This window comes from Hakea prostrata, chromosome 2 (assembly GCF_041222555.1).
Source record: "Hakea prostrata isolate BN-2017 chromosome 2, UWA_Hpros_2, whole genome shotgun sequence".
NCBI classification, from domain to species: Eukaryota; Viridiplantae; Streptophyta; class Magnoliopsida; order Proteales; family Proteaceae; genus Hakea; species Hakea prostrata.
The window spans coordinates 7,035,582-7,055,387 of record NC_142601.1 but is presented as its reverse complement, the minus strand read 5'-3'; the positions used below and the strand labels follow the sequence as shown (position 1 = coordinate 7,055,387).

Sequence of the window (19,806 nt, the reverse complement as noted above, 5' to 3'; positions counted from 1 at the left end):
GTCGGTCAGTATATATGCTAGATGTGTTTCTAGTATAGTGATGATTATGCAAAAGTTAATAAGACCAAAAAAGTTTTGACTTCAAATCTCCGTTCTCTATACTGTCCTCATCCAATATGAGCTTCTAATCTTTGTAACCGGCCTCAGTTTTTGGAAAGGAGAAAAAATGTATCTCAATATTTGAAGGCCACATCTGGCCCAATTTAGAGTTGCAGGAAGAGGTAACCAGCACAAGATTGGCCCAGAATGGAATCTATAGTGGACTGGCCAATCCACACTCTTTGTGGACATTTGGGTGGAGTGGTCGTCTCCTTCTATACAAAAGTCCCGAGTTCAGGTCAATCAGACGAGGAACAGAGACGAGGCCAGCCATGGGAGCTCTGCTGGCATTTCGATTTGCCCTAGTTTTCTTCCTTTTTGCGATTCTGTCATTAACGGCTACGTCTTCATCTGTTTCAGCGCAGGATCTTCAGATTGTCAACGCAGAACGAAGGGTAGATTTTCTAACTTCTGTCGGAATTCCTTTTTCCTAAAGCTGTAAAGCATGTGGAAATCAGAAATTGAATTTTTATTTGGTTGCATTTCGATGCGTGATCTTCTTGGTTTATAATTAATGAAATGAAGCAATTCGTGGGTGATGGGATCTTTGTGACTAGGAAGCATTTCAAGTTGTTCCCTTGGGAACTTTTTTTCTGCTTCGTTTTAGATTTCGAAATTTTCTGCTGGTCTTTAGTATCCATCGACCATCTTTGTGCAGGAAAGGTTGTCATTTCTGTTGCTTGGGTTTGGAGGAGAAAATTTTGGATTTTATTCACTCCAACATTCTTAATGGCTTATATTCCCTCTCTTCTGGGTACTTCATATTTAGCAGTGTATTGGAAGTTTGGAGAATTTATCGGTTTTCAGCTCAAAGTTGTTATTGATTATGTATAAAAGAACCGAGAGTTCGGAGTTTCAGTGAACATCACTATTAGCATCGACTAAAGTTCAGAATGATGCATATTCTAAATGGTGTCAGCCGGTTAATGTTTTAGATGCTTGACTCTCCATCATTACGATTCGATTGATACATTTCAAACCCGAGGTCGTGTGTCTCTTGATCCACCTTTGGTGGATCCAGAGTTGGTCAGCACGTTTCTCTGTGCCTTCTATGGTTATACGACTGCATTGAATGACTAGCTAGCAATGTCATTTATCTTAGGGGAAAAAAGATTCATGCGCCCAATAACTTATATATTTTGTATCTTTGAATTTTTCATATTTTTATTCAAGTCGTTTTTTTTTAATGAGATCACTAGTTCAATTGATCTGAGCTTTACCATTGATATATTGTTATGGATGCAGATTGATTTAACGTCTCACATCGTGAAGGTTTTCTTGACTTTAAAGGTATTTTCTCTTAACCTAAATTCGAAACCTCCATGTTTGAATTACTTGAATGGAATTTCCTCTGGACCACAATTTCAATAGTTAGAAAGATTCTTTAGGTACTGGGTGGAGGAAAATTGGGTCGGAGAAAACTTTATGGAATTTATTTCTCTTTGGGTTTTGTTTGTGTTAGAAGGAGAGGAGGCAATGAAATACTTATCACTCAACCAAATCAGGAACAGGTAGCTTTCTTTTGTTTAAATGAGTTAAAGGGACAAGACTTTTTAAAACCTTTACCGTGCTAGTCCCAGGCTTTAATCTTCAAAAAAATTATCACTGACCCTAGTCATTATTAAGATCTTTATTGTTAATGGTACCTATCAATCACCATCTCAAATACCAACCTGATGAGTGTTCACTGATATTAGGATAGATTTGCTCACAATGGAAGTGAGATTAACTTTCTCATGTGGGTGGGTGGCACTACCATACACACGGACTAAAACAAGAAGGGGAGGATGGAGCCAGACAACAGAAAGGGAGGTAAGTCTTAAGCTGCTCTGCTACCAAATCTCCATCACAAGAAACTGATCTAACTAGAGCATAGTGATCACAGGGTATATTAGGAAATAAATCTCACATGTAATGGCATCTAGTGGTGTTTGAAGGGAGGGGAGTAAGGTGGCACCAATAAGGCAACGGGGTGACACGAGCAAATAAAGCGCCTGCAATGTGTTTGGATGCATAGTAGAAAGTTGCTCGATCGCATGGCCATGATCAATGGATGCTTCTGGATGCTCTAATATAGAGGAGCTATTCTTTTTTCTTTTTTTGGTCAAGAGTATTGAGGAGTTATTCAATGCTGGTTGAAGAAACTAAAAGGGCCATGGCAATAGCGGAAGTGGTGAGGAAAGACTTGCTGCTTGCATAGCTTGCAGAATGTATGACCTTCAATAATGCTGATTGGAGGGAAGTATCGATGTAGCTGACCAGGCAACCAAGCTCTGATGCCAATTTGAAATAGGATTTGGTTCCTAAAACAGTTTGGATCCACAAAGAGTGGTAAATTTAGTTGTTTCTTTTTTTAAAAAATAATTATGGTAGAAGAAGGACAATAAATTAATAGACGATTGAAGCCAGAATCTGACCAAACCTGTGATTTAGAAATCCCATATACAATTATAATTGCAATCGTACTCTCCATTCAGAATTTACTCAAACTGGTAACTTCCTAGTGCGTTAGATTATTTGCTTTGCCACATCTATTATGCAGACGATTTTCCTTGGACTGGGACATCGCTGTTATCTTATCATCACCGTTTATTTCCATTAGAAACACAATAGCAAAACAAAATAATAATAGTATTATAGTAGCAACCTAAGTTATAATGTTAATTGGTGATATTGGAAAGTGTTCTACGTTATCCTCTTACAGTTTGTAATGTTTTGGTATTTACATATGGTTAATGGATCTGTTTCAGGTTGAACAGTTTGTAATGTTTTGGTATTTACACATGGTTAATGGATCTATTTCAGGTTGAAAATACTGGGGCTTCTCCGGCTTCAGAAGTCCTCCTTGCCTTCCCACCCACCCAAGTTAAACAGCTGGCACTGGTCAAAGCAGCAGCAACTGTAGGAAAACGGAAAAAGAAATCTTACATACCCCTTGATGTCAGCCCAAGAGTGCTACCTGATGCACCAAATGGAGCACAATTCTTCTCAATCTCTTTGCAGAATCCAATAAAAAATGGTGAAACTGTATTGCTGGAAGTGCTTCTTGTGTTAACCCATGTTCTAGAGCCTTTTCCTGCAGAGATTTCCCAATCTGAGTCTCAGTTAGTGTACTATTATGATAGTGCAGTGATATTGTCACCTTATTTTATTAAACAGCAGACCACATATATAAAAACACCAAGTACCAAAATTGAATCTTTTACAACAGTAGAACCCACTGACCGTGCGGCTACAGAAATAAAGTATGGGCAGTATGATGACCGTCATCCATATTCTGTTGCTCCAATAATCGTTCATTTGGAGAATAATAACCCATTTGCGGTTGTTAGAGAATTTGTACGTGAAATCGAGGTATCTCACTGGGGCAGCCTGCAGGTTAGAGAGCATTACACATTGGTTCATGCAGGTGCTCAACATAAAGGGGTCTTTTCAAGGTTCGTTAGTCTTCTGGTTGTGTGTGTGTTTTAAAACCAATCTGTTTCTTAAAATTGGTTGAACTCTTGGATTCTATTGATTTTTCCTTCTGTGTATTTTATACAATATGCAAAAGTTTAGTTATAAAGGAGTGAATGTCATCATATTAGTTATATCTTCTATCTGGGAAGACAAGTTCAGCATGATTATTCTTTGAGAAAATGACATTGTTGCTCCTCTGTTAACTAATCCCAAACACTTCCCCTCTTAACTAGAAAATAGCCCAACTCTCCCCCCCCCCCCCCAACTTGGAACCATTACAACTATAACTTGTCTGTTAGCTTTTCTTTCTTTTTTGGGGATGAATGAAGTACTATTACTGAACCCTAAAGGGAAACAAGAAGAATGTAAAAAGAGAAGAGAGTAACAAAGAGGGGGGGGGGGGGAGAGAGAACCAACCTTCAAGAGAAAGATTGGAAAAAGGAGCCTAAACCCTAGGTAAGAGCAATTAGTCTATTCCTTGGGGTATCCAGAATTGGGGAATGGGGGGAATAATTCAAATCTAGAGGAGACGTCTGAGCAGATGGCTTTCCAAATCATGTCCAAAGACCTAGAGTTGGAAGTCCATCTCCTCATGTTACACTCCCCACCACTTTTGATGGATAGTAGCACCAAAAACCTTACCAACATGGTCCCAAATAGAAGAGCCTGAAAAGGATATCAAAACCCAAGATTAGTCTCAAGAAACCCAATGGAGCATCCAGAGCAAGGCCAAATGGAGGAAGTGGCTTTTCCCCAAAGGAGCAGGCAAAGGGGCAGGGGGAAAAGATGGTCCAAGTCCTTTTGACCATTTCAATGAAAGATACAATTATGGTTAGTGGGAATGTGGCGACGGATGAGAAAAAACTCAGTGGAGGGACAAAGGTTAAGGGCTTCCCAAAGGGTGAGAGAATAACGTGGAATGTGACCACACCAAAGGAGCACAAGGGACTGATTGGCCAAGGGAGTATGAGAGGTGTTAGATAGAGAAGATAGAAAAGGGTGTTAGAAGAGGAGGGGAGCGAAATGGTTTTTTCATGCAGGATATCAAGAGGGGGGGAGGTCCAGATCTGTTATGAGACTCAAATGAGACTAGGGAGGACCAGGAACCGTTGGAGATGAAAGTGGAGACTGGAGAGGGTGGTGGATTTGGGGATACGGAACTCAAACAATGCAAGGGCCCAAATGGTGGTAGTGAATGGCCATCGGATGCCACATCGCTAGCCAAAGGAGATGGAGGAGCTAGAGGAGATTTGGATAAAGATGGACAAGAGGGCAAGGGGTCTTAAGAGGAGGAGTTTTCTCTAGACCCAAGAAGGGTTGGAGGGGAGGGTAGCCATCCAAATCGAGTTAGATTTGAAGAGATAGGAATACACCCAGTTAACCCAAATTGAGTCATGTTTGGAGGCGATCTTCCAGATGAGTTTCAAAAGGCTAGCAACATTGTGATCCTGAATACGGTTGATTCCTAGACCTCCTTCAGTTTTTTGTCATAGACAGCCGACCAACTAATGGGGTGGAAGAATTGGGAAGACTCTTGGCCTTTCTCTAGAGGAAAGCAGAAAAGAGGAAAAGAGGGTCTTATAATTTGATGCCGAGGCATCCTATTTTTGTGCATTTGTCTACACGACAGGTGTTCCTATGAAAATGTCACTTTCCCAGCCTTATCAGTCATGGAGTCTTCATTAAGAAACCTATAGAAATAATCTTTCCACCTCTCTGTTCAATGTCCTCGTCCTTTCTTAGTACTCTTCCATCTTCACTTTTGATAATTCTAATGTGGTATGAATTTCTGGTCTTCATTTCTCTCAGTTTGCCTATCTTATAAATAGCTTGTTTCCCATACTTGGAATTTGGATTATTTAGATATTGACATGTTCCTTCTCCTTTCCTTTCCTTACAATCTTCTTAGCTTTTGCCCAAGTTTGGACAACACAGCTAATTGTGCTGCATCCTGCATGCCACACCCTTGAAACATAAGTATTCCTTTAGTGCTAGATCCACCAAAGCAATGTGAGGAGTTAATAACTCAAATTATTTTACTGCCAGAATGTTTCACTTTCCTAGAATGAGTGTTTTAGGACATTTCTACTTTAACTCAAAGGAAATGGAGAAATATCAGCAAATTATTGGGAGGAGAGGATAAGAAATCTGTTTTGGACAGGATTCAGATTGTTCACGAACAAAAACTATTAACACTTTGTGAAAGAGAATAAAAAAGACAGAGCTTTTCACCTTTGGGGGGGGGGGGGGAGAACGCCTCTCCTGCATTCATTTGATCTCATCCATGTTTGCTTCCCCCCCTTTTTCTTTTTCTGTTTTTGTTTTAAGTTCATCAGCATGCTAATCTTCTAATCTTCCTTTTGGCAGGGTAGAATATCAATCAAGACCATCTATTAGTGGTGTTTATTCATTTAAGCGTCTTCTTGCAAGACTGCCCCCACGGGTGCACTCTGTTTACTATCGAGATGAAATAGGGAACATTTCAACATCACATCTACGTACTGGTTCACTGAAGGTACTTATAAGGTCCTACATTTTCTCCTTTTAGACAGGAAGATGTTGACTACTGGAGTACTGAGGTGAAGTTAAGTATTGTAATGAAAGTGTATTTGTAGAAAGTAATATTTATAACTGTAGAAGATAAAATCTTGGGAAATATATGAAGGAAATTTATCATTAATATGAAGTAGCTTCTTGCCTTCTTGACTTAGAAATATCAGTAAATTATCAGTTGGTTTAATGTTCAGCACTGTTGTCTTTATCTAGTTTAACTCATAGGCCATATATTGAATCTTGGCTGGATATATTAATCATTTTTTTAACTATTGAACTTAACCTCTGAACACAGTAATGGAGTGTGAGCATGTTTCACTATGAACTTTCATTTTCTTTTCTGTGTATGGGACCTGGATCCAAAGCAACCAACCGATTATTGTCCTAGTTAAAATACCATGGGCACCTGTCAGCTAGACCAAAAGATGGTCTAACCAGATGGACTGTGAACCTTGTCTGGCAAATTCAATACCCAGTCCTGTTTACAAAGATTATGGTACCACAAAGATTCATAAGGTTTAGGAATACAGAGTATCACATATCACAGGAATATCTCACAAATAGAAAGAAGTCAAAACACACCCAAAAGGAAAATCATCCTTTTGGGTTTTACAGAACTACCCATTGATAGTGACTCAATAATGGCTGCATGGTGATGGAAGAAGATGCAATCATTTGAAGTAATTACTTGACATGAAAAATATTCACCTAACCTGAGCATTAACCTGTCAGCACATCATCCCCCACCTACGTCACCACAAAAGGAAGAAGGAAAAAAAAAGCTGCACCTTGATGCCGTGTCTTTTGTCCTATATAGAAACTTACCATGTGAACAATGGCTTAGGTTTTGCACCTGTTCGGCCAGCTGCTGCTGTGTAAATCTTTTTGGGAGTTTGCCTTGTTCCCCTTATTGGCAGCATTATTAGTTTGATCTTATCCAAAACTACTTGGTTATTCATCAAAAAGAAAAGGTATCCTCCCCCTTGTATGGGATGATGCCTTATCTCTTTCCTTACTCCTTTTTTCACTTGTTAGTTTTACAACTTATATTTACCTAAAATTCTCTTCGATGGTTTAATTAGTCTCTATGCCATTCTGAGAGCTTTATCCTTATTTATATATTTGGTGGTGATGTTTTGGGACCTAAGAAGTTGATGGGTTTGGGAAAGGTGGGTTCATTGATGATATGGACCTAAACCCTAATAAGTTTAGGTAAATTAGAACTTCTAGGGCCTCATTTCCCCCTGAAGAACTACTGGAATACAGCCAAATTAACACTAGATATTTTTATAAGCACATTAGTAGAACATTTCCTCTATAACTATGCTGACTTGGATCTTTTTCTGCAGTCTGAACTTGAAATTGAACCGCGATATCCTTTGTTTGGAGGCTGGAAGGCCACTTTTGTCCTTGGATATGGGCTTCCACTGCAAGATTTCCTCTTTGAGTCATCTGATGGAAAGCGCTACCTTAACTTCAGTTTTGGATGTCCTCTTGTTGAGACTGTAGTTGACAAATTAACCATAAAAGTAAGTGAAACACTTTAGTTGCTTATTATTATTATGACTATTTACAATTACACGTATTTCTTGCCTTGGTTCCTTTTCTAGGACTTATTATTCTTGATACTGGCATATAGAAAAACCATTTTATTTTAGATGCTAATTGAGTGTTATGATTCAGGTGGTGCTTCCAGAGGGGTCGAAAAATCCAAATGCTGTGGTTCCTTTCCTGGTGAAGCAACATTTTGAGGTAATAATGATATGTAGTTTTTTTAATGAGAGATAGCTCTGAAGTTTAAACCGCATGGTTGAAATATACTTATTTATTTTCTGAAAAAAGAGGTGGGCCTTGACACGATGGTTAGTTGATTACAGTTGTAGCTGAGGTCTAGGTATCGAAATAGCCTTCTGACAAAAACTGTTAGGTAAGGCTGTGTAGGAACCCCCCCCCCCCAGGCATCTGTGCAGGACATTGCTTGTGCGGAAGCCTTTGGCACTGGGTTATCTGAAACAACTTCAAGACAGACAAGTATCAAGTAGGACAATGATTTGATGCAAAGGAAGCCAAAACCCCATGCCAGGCTGGCCATACATCTATGAACACTCATTTATTAATTTGGGTGCTTTATATGCTAGTTGGCATGGAATAAGGCTGAGTTGTTGGTATTGCTTGTTAGTCCAAGTAAAAATGGTTCCCTTAAGGTTATTATGCACTATATGATTATCTTCCATAATATGTATAGTGTGATTTAATACTTGTACCTTGAGCATAACTATGACGTGATCTATTTAAGGGTTAGCAAAATACACACTGTGTCCCCTGATGCAGATTTATCACCTTGATGGTTTATTTTATTGGATTCAAGCTTTGGGTTTTATTATGCACTATATGATTATCTTCCATAATATGTATAGTGTGATTTAATACTTGTACCTTGAGCATAACTATGACGTGATCTATTTAAGGGTTAGCGAAATACACACTGTGTCCCCTGATGCAGATTTGTCACCTTGATGGTTTATTTTATTGGATTTAAGCTTTGGGTTTGTCCCATAAGTAGAGTTTGTGATCTCCTTGTGGACTGTTATCACTTGTGACTGGTGTACATGACCCAACCCATCTCCAACCAAATAGTACTTTAGTGGAAGGTTAAATGCCGAGAGCATCTGCATTACTTCTAAGTAGATATTCATATGCTTCCATATTTGTAATTAAGATATGAAGGTGGTTGTCTGAAGGAGGGTACCTTAAACCCATCCCAAAGCGATTGTTTGTAAATTATTATTTGTTTCCCTTTAAAAGTGTAATCATCCATTGTGAGGACACAGAGTATCTGCCTTGGCCTATGTCTTTTCCCTTGAGTTCTTTCCTTTTTGGTTGCATGCTGATAAATATTTGATTCCATAAGGATAATATTTTCATCATTCTGGCTATGAAATTGCATAGATGAGAAAAGCATTCAGTTTTCGTACTTCTATGTCATTATCTAAAACTTTAATGTGGTTTATGCAGACGATGTATTCATACCTTGATGTTGTTGGAAGGACTGTGCTGGTTCTTGAAAAGGAAAACGTAGTTCCTGAGCACAATTCTCCTTTACAGGTGACTTTTGAATACATCAGATGCCAATATTGGAAACTTATACTTGAAAATTAATGTTTTGTTTTCAGTCTAACATGCTTAAGCTATTGCTGAATTCCAGGTAAGTAAAGATTGAGTCTGAAAACCTCTGTTGGCACCAATTTTTCTATGCCTAACCTAATTTGGAACTTAGTTTGGTATGGACTTAAATAAAATTCATTTAAAGTAGCACTAGGTAGTTTGCATGCATTGAAAACCATTCACCTGCAAATGATGATTAAAGGGCAACTTCCTCTTCAACACCACTTTCAGGGTATCTGGCACTAAGTGAAAGCCAGTAATTAGAGGTGATCCTAAGTTAAGATTTGAATATATGTTCCTTTATTGGGGTCTGTTAACATTAAAGAGTGATTATAAAAGCTAAATTGTCTGGATGAGGTCAACGAGGCAACGTTAGTGGTTGAGTTGCCTGGATGCCAGGGTGGTCACCTAGGTCACCTTGACAACTATGGAGGTACATAAAATCTAAATTAACTTGTCTCTGTTGCATAATTACTACTCCTTATGTGGTTCTGGCATACATTGCCAAGACACAGAGAAGTTGCATGGACTTTTCATGGGTGGGTTTGAAAGTGTTTGAAGCACATAATTTTTGTGTGCACTGGAAAAAAATATTTGGGGGCATTCCCCAGTACTCTGAACTTTTGATCATAAACTTTGTTGTTTATAGCTTTGTGTAGTTTTGACTTTTGAGAACCTAGTAGGAATCATATAAATAAATGGGAAGAGTTTCCCATGCTGCATCAATGGGCGGCTGTCAATCTGTATTCAGTAGTGGGGTTGTCAGGGAGGGAAGAGACTCTTGAAAGTGGTATCTAGCATCATGGGGGCAAAATTCTATAAATAAAATTGGAGGAATTTTCCCATGCCACACTAATGGGCATGTGTCAAATCTGTTTCTCCAGTAGGGGGTTGTCAGGGATGAGAGAGACTCTGAAGTGTGGTATCTGGTGTCAGTGGGAAAATTTCCTGAAATTAATTGAAGATATGTGAAGGAGAGAAGTCTTTAAAATACATAAGGGGTTGTTCAAAGTTGTTCAAACAAACAGTAGTGCAGCATATTTAGTGAGGATCTTGATCAGTTGATCCTCTGCTACTATGCTGCCTGTTGTTCAGATGGTGCCATGTGTCAAAAAAAAATCCAACAATTAATCATTTGCACATGGGTTTGCAGGTCAATTTTCCATTGATTGTTAGATTGTGTTTTTGAACACATGGGACCATCTGAATGATGGGCAGCAGAGCAGCAGGTTGTATCCTTTTATTGGCTGGAACTAAGTACCTTACTACCTTATTCAGGTTCCTATTCATTCGCTATAGATTTTTCTTGAACCTAATCCTGACCAATAAGTTCAAGTGAAGGACTAGTACTTGACAGGATTACCGAACAGGGGAAACAAATCAACATTGAAATAAAAATAAATAAAAATTAGTTGCTTCAGGTAAGACAAATCAGAATGATCCCAAATTGTACTCAATTGGTAGTTTCTGCCAGTAGAACTGATCTGCAGAATCTCAACTGATCTTGGTAATAGGATAGGTTGTTTCAGCACTCCTAGTGCCATCGGGATTTCAGGCAGCAGGTCCTGACTTCTCAAGAATCTATCATAAAGTTCAGAAATCCTATTGGTGCTGACAATTGAATAACCATCTAGTAGAGGACTTTAAGAGAAAGGGGTAACATGAGAGGGATTACACGGGGGTCCAAGATGAGGGTGAAGATGATGGGTGATACATAGAGTAATTTTTTCTTTGGTTTGCTGGTATCGGATGAATTGTTATAGGAAGGCAAAATAGGGAAGGAGAATGGACTCAAATAGGAAGGGATTATAGGGAAGGAGAGTGGGATGAGAAAGAGAGGAGTAGACTGATCCTTCGGATTTAACCAAGTAGGTGATCGGGCAGTTAGGAGACGGGAAAATCTGATAAGGAGATATCCAAGTTGTAGGGGACGGAAAATTGCATGTGAATGGAGTGGGGGGGGGGGGAAGAGAGATTGCACAATCAGTTTCGCACACTGGCACTCAGAAACACTTCACCATTCCATACTTCAAATCTATCTTCGGTGCTGGGGAATTACATCATAGGTAGTGAGAAATAGACTCCTAAAAATATGGCTAACTCTGCGACTAGTACACCATTCAGATTAGAAAACTGAGAATCTGGAAACCAATTATCCTACACTACTAACAAATAAAAATAAAGTAAAAAAAAGACGTTATTTTACCCATTAGTGTAAAGGGCGTACCTAGTACACGGGGTTCCTGCCACTGCAGGCTATGGGAGGGCCAAAATTTACGCCGTCTTACCCGGTTTTACTGAGAGTCTGTTTCCATACTGAACCCATACGATTTCTACCATTGCACCAAGGCCTGCTCTCTTTTCCCCTAATAACATAGATCCTAAAATCCTATTGGATCCAAAAACTAAAATTGGACCTGGTTCATATCCATTTGGGTTCCTGATTGAGTTTGAATATGTCTGAGGTAGTGCACCATCTTTGTAGCTCCAGAAGGTTTTGGTTTATGCTCTTACCTAACATCTGGAAATACCTATAAAGATGTACAGTCCAGTGAGGCTACTATGATATATTACTCGTGGGGCAGTCTCTTATAATCTTGGTTTATGGTCTCATTGGCTAAATAGTTCTTCAAGTTTGATGCGAAAAAATAAAATTACAACTTCTGACTTGAAAAATGACTTTGATTTTACTTGACTAATCTCAAAGTCCTAGGTCTTACCCTATTTATGGGCCTAATAAAGTGGTCCCTCCACCACCTTTGGTTGCATTGACATCTATTTTTGGTCTGTAGGGTAACATTTTGGTTTAGAAATAAATCCAGCGGTTCTGTTTTGGCCAAAAAAAAATCCAGCGGTTCCATTAAGGTAAACAGTTATAAGGGTAAGCAATGCTGGCATGAGCATTATGCATTTTCTGCTACACTAGATTTATTTACATAAGATGGTTTGCATGTGCATCAGTTCAGTACATATATCTGTATGTTATACGGATACAAATAGAGTTTTTTTTCTTTTTGGATGATCTTGTATGGGCTTCAGTTCAATAGGTAGACCTGTGTTTTGCAGAAGCATTCAGATTCATCTTTGCATTTATGAGTGTCTCTTCTTCAATTTAGTTGGGGTTCATTTTGCAGGTTTACTACGACTTCAACCCTATTTTCATGCTAGCGGAGCCACTGATGTTGACGTCTGCATTTTTTCTATTTTTCTTAGCTTGTGTAGCCTACCTACACATTGATCTTTCCATCCGTAAATCATGATGTCAGACACCATTGCGATGGTTAAAAGGTTTGTTTTTGGAAGTTGCTGGAATTCTGCTGATGAAATTCTTGTATGATATGGTTGTATCCTAATCCAGATGTATTTCTTTTTCCCTGTAGATAGACCTGGTGCATCATGGAAACCCATTGCCTAGGTTGGTGACCTGCATTGCACCTAGGACAGTTTCCCATCGAGCATAATTGACTTTTTCTTAAGATCAGAGCTCTAGAATCTATAGTACTTTAATTAGCATTAGAAAGAAAACTTGTCTTCTGAGTTCCAACATCTTCTTGTATGGAAATTGAGTTGTACACAGCGGTTTTTTCAGTAATATGTACTCTCCCGCATTCACTTTTTTCACCCTGTTGGTGAATCTGTGGTAGCTGTCTTATTTGAAGAAACTGGAGGATCTGACTTTACTAAAAACTGGCGGAAATTACGTATGGTCAAGCTCAGTGAAAATTGGACACTTCAGTTCTAGTTCCAGCAGAAGGAAAGGAAGGTTTTAGGCAGTATATGCATGTTTTATGCATTTTTTTGGTTGTTTGTCATGCTTACTGAGCAACTTCATTCAAATTGTGATTGAAACACTCCATTCCCAAACTATGGTTTTAGGTATTGGGGACAAGATTAGCTGATATTTCCTGATATGGTATTAGCATTAAAACAGGGATGGCCAATTCATGTTGGCATCAGTACCAGCAGCAGTTACTGTTCACCCTGATATAGTGCACCAAAACCCTGCCTAAGAATACTGGTTACTCTCTTAAGGAGCATGAGCAATTCATTATCAACCACTTGAAAGGATCTGGACTTATTGGTGCATATTACATCCATAACAATAGAGCTGATTGGAGGCAAGATGTAAGTCAACTCCATTTAATTGGGACAAGATTCATGACCAGAAAATTTAACTATTGGGCAAGCTTATCACCGGGTGCTAAAGCAGAAAGTTTCATCTCCTGATGATTTTCTGGGGAACTTCACTTGGGACTGGGAGCCTCTACCAAACCCAAATTCTGTTAGGTTTTATGCAAATGTCTTCTGACAAACCTGTCACGGTGGTGAAGTTGCAAATGTCACGATTGGATAGCGACCTTTCTGTCCAAGCTGTCATCTTCAAGAACCACTGGGGCATGTCCTGTTCTGCTCTTATTCTCATCAAAAGCATCAGAAAGGAATCTATGGTGACATAATCTAAAAAAGGACTCTGTTAAGGAAATTGAAATGTGAAAGCTGCACCCCAAAAATAAGGTGCAGAAATGACCACTTCACCTTTTCTATTGGATTCCCCTTCTTATTGGACCTCATGATTGATGTAGCCTCATAACCAGGCAGCAAACTCCGCCTTTTAAGGATATTCGTTCGAAAATGCCTCAGACCTGTGCCATTATGGCACAAGAAGGTACTACCGGCCGTTGGATCGGGATCTGGTCGAAATCTTGATACGATGGCCGATATGAAAAGCATGACCGTCCTGCGCATTTAAAGCACCTGACTGAAGCAAGGTCAATATTCGTTTAGCTGATTCATATTGATGATTTTTTTTTTGGGTAGGAATATTGATGAAATGTTGGTTAGAAAGTCAATGATAAGAACCAAACTATGGTGCAAAAGTATAATTAATACAAAGTGCTATCTCAATAATATAATTGAAGTTGATATGGATATAAATGGTTGGAAGCTGTCACATAATTTAGAATCTAGGTTAGAGTCTGATTAGTGTCACAAGATAGTAATTAATATTTTAGTACTCAATTTGAATAAGTTAATTGAAAAAGGTGAGAGTTGTTAGGCCGGATAGCAAATTTAAATGAGTGGTCGAGATTTGGACCTCAATCACTCGGCTCAATCATGATTATGTACTCTGTAGCACTTTAATGCATAGCACTGAAGTTGAACTCGCAAATGTATGTTCTGTTACTCTGCAGCAGGAGAGGTTGTGCTCTGTTTTAGCAGTTTACAGATTTTACAGTAACCCATAAGATGACAAAAGATGTATAATGAGCGAAGCAGGAAAAAGCAGAGAAATAATTGTGAGCTTTTCCATTGCATTTAGTGAAAGTTATAACTTTCAGATGAAGAAATGATGGGTTGTCGGATGGGTGGGAATTCAGCCACGTGCAGTATTTTAATTCTAAAACATTTGAATTTATCTTAACCTTCAAATTCGAATATTTTATGCAATTAAATCCTAGGGCATCGAGACAACCCTTTCAAGGAAAGGGAGATCAAAGGGTGTTGCTGATATGCCCGCCCCCAGCACACGACCCCGCGATGACTTTACAAGAAAAATGCGACGCCCAAAAATCTGTGATAGGGTGTTGCTGATCACCTATATTTGCTAAAGTGACATAGGCCTCTCGGGCTGAGTCACCCCGCCGGGCGGCCTCCCGGGTCTCACCGAGGAGCGGGACCCCGTGTTTGGTCTATTTCCTCTTGTTGATTACGGTCTCTTTGTAATATTGTTTTCTGGACTTTGTTGTTTCAATAAATCAATTACATACCAAAACAAGGAAGAAAACGTTGCCGTGTGGGATTGAATTTCTGTAAACCATGTAGTTGACGCTTGATTTGGTCGATTTGCTTGACTAACAGTTGGAGTGTCATTATAAGAAAGAGACATATTCACGAAACAACCAAACAAGGAAGAAACACGTGCCGGATTGACTTACCCCATGATTGACGGATTTGGTGAGTTCTCTGCCCAAAGGGTCATTATAAGAAGAGACATATTCACGAGAAACACACCAGTGCCACCACAGATTTACATTTGAAGTTCTCTTCCCAAGTCAATGAGTTTGGCAAGAAAACTAACGAAAGATAAGATTTAGAAGTTGGGAATGGGTTTGGCAAGAAAACGTTTTGGGTCAAGATAAATCTTGAGAGTTCCAGTGACTTCTAAATTATAACTAAAGCGATTAATCAAGTGGTTCCTTACCCATAAGGCAAAATTGATACTATTTTTTTATTTTTTATTTTTTTTGAATATAATCAAAATGGGCATCAACTAACTAAGACAAACCTCAGTAATGAAAAATGATCCCTTCTCTCGGGTTAGCGATTTTCTTGATGTGGATGGGCGTTGGGTTGATGGGTCCACTGGTCCCATTTTCTTGAGTTGTTGAGATGAGATTACAGCCACTCCTTACCGTCGGTTTGCTATTGATACTCCTATATGGACAGCCACTTCAACGGACAAGTTCACCATGCAATCAAACATATAACGTAGTCAGGCAGAGCCCTGAAAAAGTTGAATGGCACCGCTTCATTTGGTTTTCGGCTGCACAAAAATGGCATTTTTTTATTGCTTGGTTTGTTTGTCTTCATGGATTGCCTACAAAAGATAAGCTTCTTTCTTGGGGAAGAGTGGTTGATCCAATTTGCTCGTTATGTGGTTTGCAACGGGAAACTCTTCAACACCTCTTCTGTGAATGTGCTTACTTTCACCAGATCTAGTGTAATGTGATTAGTCTGCATGGGTATAGTCGGATTAACCCGATGTCTTGGCAAGAAGTTATGGGGTGGTATCTCGATCACTTCAAGGGCGATGACACTCTTATCGATGTCTGCAGGTTCTCCTTAAATTTAACAATATATGAAGTTTGGCAGGAAATGAATTGTAGGATTTTTGGTGATAAACGCAGGCAGCCTATGGAGGTGTTTCGATACATAACACATCTCACTCAGCTTAGTTTTTCTCAATTGAAGAAGGTTGTCCTTGATATTCCTCGGAACAGACAATTTTTTAGTTCATGGAGTATCGATGTTTCCTTCTCAGTTAAATGGCCGACAATTCCCCATTGGTGTCCCCCTCCTTGGGGTTGGATTTTGATTAATTGCAATGGGTCCTTTCGTGACAACTACAGTGTTTACGGTACCATTACTAGGGACTGTCGGGGTGATGTTATTTTTGCTTGTATTGGCGGGCTCTTGGCATTAACATTTTGCAGACGGAAATGCATGCTATTCTCTATGGTTTGAAAAGGGTATGGGTCATTGGATGCAACAAGGTTGTTGTACAGTTTAATTCGCAGGTGGCTATTGGTGTGTTATCTTGAGTACCCTCCATGTTTCATGGAAGATCCTCAACTTGCTAGGGGAAATTGGGGAAATTCTTGAGTTGAGGAATCAATTTATAGATTGTACATTTTATCATGGGGTTAGGAGACTCTACAAATTATTTGGCTAGGTTGCCAACTATGGCTTCCAAGGTCTTTCTTGATCCTCAAGTTTTGCCGGACTAACTTGCAAATCTCATTCAAGAGGAGCAGTGTGGTTGTTGGTATTTCAGAATGTGACCCTGTAACTTTTTTAGAAGAAGTCTTCTAATAATGAAAGTCTCATTTTTCTAAAAAATATAAAATATTAAAAGAAAACGTTTGAAATAAACTCACTAATAGAAAACAATTGAATATAAGAAGCCATACCCACACAACAAGAGAAACAAAGCTAAGGCTGAGGGTGCTATACATGCTATTGGCTGTGCTCATGCATACATGATTTACTAAATTGGTGACTTAAGTGTCTCATTAATTTAATGAAAACCACACATTACTTAAAATAGATTCCTTAATTAATTCATTCAATCTTATCAAATAAATAAATACATACACATTTGCAAATTCCCCCATTTAGACCTTCACCCACTTGTCATACCATATTTTTTTTTAATTGGCCAACCTGACCAATTTCTACTAGTAATTTAGCATGGCTGACCTTATAAAAAGCACTGTTGACTGATGTTATACATAACCTAATTGGTCTTTGTGATACTCAAATTAAACAAACTAAAATAACCCATCTTATTTAATTCTCCTTTTTATTATAAATTAAAATTTTAGCCACAGCCCATCTCATACTCACCTATTTGTTTATATGCCATGATTGAGTGTTTTTTTATTTATTATTTCAGGTAGATGATTGTGTCTTAGTGCATAATATATGGGACCTTCTGTCTCTTTCTGGTGGGTAAGGTTGCATTGGTTTCATAATTACCTATGTTTAATTAATAATTAAGTTGCTTCATGAGTTTACCAACTAAGATAATTATAAACCTAGGCATGTGAAGAAGCATGGAAAAATGAGAAATATAATAAGGGACTAGCTAGGTAGGGTTAGGTGAGTAGAAGTAATTAGTTTCTTTCTCATTGGACTGTATGTAGTAGGTATTTATGTAATGGGTCCTATTGAAAAAACTTGAATAAGAACTCTAAACATGAATCCAAATGGGTTACTATTACTAAGTAGGGTTAAGCTTATCTAAGCAACTAATTAAGAAATATAGCCTTGTGATTGAAAAGTTTGAATTTTAGGGCAAACTATTGAACTAACAATACTAATTAGGTATAGCTGTTGAGGGTTTGTATTAAATGACAAGACACCCTTTATATTATAATTATTATAACAATTAAAAGTAGAATCTGCTGATGTCTTAAATTAAGGAACAAATCAAGGTACCTTTTATTATTCTTTTGTAAAAGAATATTCCTCTTTTCATTTTCTTTTAGAAATGTAAGTTGAGAAAAGCTGGAAACTAATGTGTTTAATTTAAAATCATGATTTAGGTTGATTTAGTCAAGATACTTATAACTTGGTGAAGAAACAATGAGTCTATATTTAGTGCATAACACACTCATTCTATGAGTGATTAAGGAGGGTTAAATTTATAGAACCTCGCATTGCTTCTAATCGGATTGTTTGCAAAACAAATAATAGATCAGTGTCTCATAACATGAGGTCAAGAGTTTGAATTCTCTCAGAGTCAAGGGCGAAGCTCCACCTTATATTTAATTATACAAAAGACTACCGCTGAAGTTTTCAATTTTCTAAAAATAAACACAATGGACAGATTAACATCCAACAGCCTTCATATTTTGCTTAATTAAACTTGTCAAATTTCAAGTTTCATTTCCTTGTAGCTTGTTTTAGACTATAAATTTCCTTTAAATTTACATAGCAATTTTTCTTTATTGGCGGTGGTATTTGTTGTTTTAAAATGGATTAAAACACTCTAACTTGGCAAAACTAACCTTCACGAACGTCAACATGTTGTCGTTGTAATAGAGTCGACTTGTGCACTACCAACTTCTATTTTATGCAGCTTTTTTTGAATGAAAACCATGTTTGGTAATGTATGAAAATTTTCAAATTATGGGTTAGAGTCTTAGAGAATAAGCAAATACATGAAAAGAAATAATTAATTTTCTTGAATGATATGATCATGAGGGTAATAATAAGGAAAAATGCATGCTACTATTACTAACTTTAAAGGCAATCAATCGCATGGAAACATCTTAATGGAAATGGAACTGATAGTGAGCTTCATGATGATAATTAGATACACCAACATTAATTTTCCAATAATTTCAAACCATGTGATAATTAAATCCACCAATGGAAACCAGTAAGTAAGATGCATGTGATAATAAGTGCAATGCATTTATACATAAATCTTTTCACCTTACTTTTGAGTATCAATTAATGGTAGAGATAGTAATGAGAGTTGTTTACCAGAGTTCGGATCATCTATCTGTCAGGACAGAGTTCAGTGTTTTCTTCATACTTTTCTATCACATATTGAGAAAGAACTCATGTAAGGTCGGTTAGGGATTCTATCTTGGATTTACTTATCAGAATTTAGAGGTGGACACTCTTCCTAATTTATGAAGAAGAAAATATAAGAGAAACACAGATCTCTATCCTGAAGATCCAGATGTTAATCACCTTCAGCTGCTTGCAGCCATTTGTGACTCTATGCCTGAGGAAATCTCTTAGTCTAAGGAGAGAAGTAGAGAGGGAGATAGAGGGAGAGAAGAGTCTTTGTAAAGGTGAGGCTTGAGAAAGTCAGCCAGCATGGCAGTGACTTGTTTGAATAGACTCCATGACAATTAGGGCAACAAAAATTTCAAACCAGATTGATTGAAAACCACCCATCAATGCCTTCACCAGTTGAAAATCCCATTTAAAGCAAAAAAATAGAGAAACACGAACAAACAAACAGGCCCTTATCATTCATGCATGCAGACTCAATTTCACCTATCTTTCCACATCAATCATTAGACCTTTTGTCCTCATGGACCAGCTTTTCCAAAGGATGGTTTCTTGCGTCCTCCCTCTCACATAAGATAAAAAGTATTTCTTATTTTAAAGAGAAAAACACTTTTTAAAATTAGGAAAACCAATTGAGTTTTCAAAATTCTTATATACTTTGCTTCAATAATTTAGAATTCCTGCTATCACGGGCCTTTTCAGAATTTAATATTAGTT

At 38.0% G+C, this 19,806-nt stretch overlaps 1 protein-coding gene across 1 annotated transcript; it reads left to right on the top strand.

Moving 5' to 3' along the window:
• Window positions 1-268: 268 nt before the first annotated feature.
• Window positions 269-13,320, top strand: LOC149023520 (Ribophorin I). The gene is made up of 9 exons (XM_089144069.1): window positions 269-494; window positions 1,345-1,389; window positions 2,905-3,536; window positions 5,926-6,073; window positions 7,461-7,640; window positions 7,795-7,863; window positions 9,127-9,216; window positions 12,411-12,564; window positions 12,657-13,320. The coding sequence occupies exons 1-8, from the start codon at window positions 372-374 to the stop codon at window positions 12,534-12,536; spliced, it is 1,413 nt and encodes a 470-aa protein (XP_089000195.1). The 5' UTR covers window positions 269-371; the 3' UTR covers window positions 12,537-12,564; window positions 12,657-13,320.
• Window positions 13,321-19,806: the final 6,486 nt, after the last annotated feature.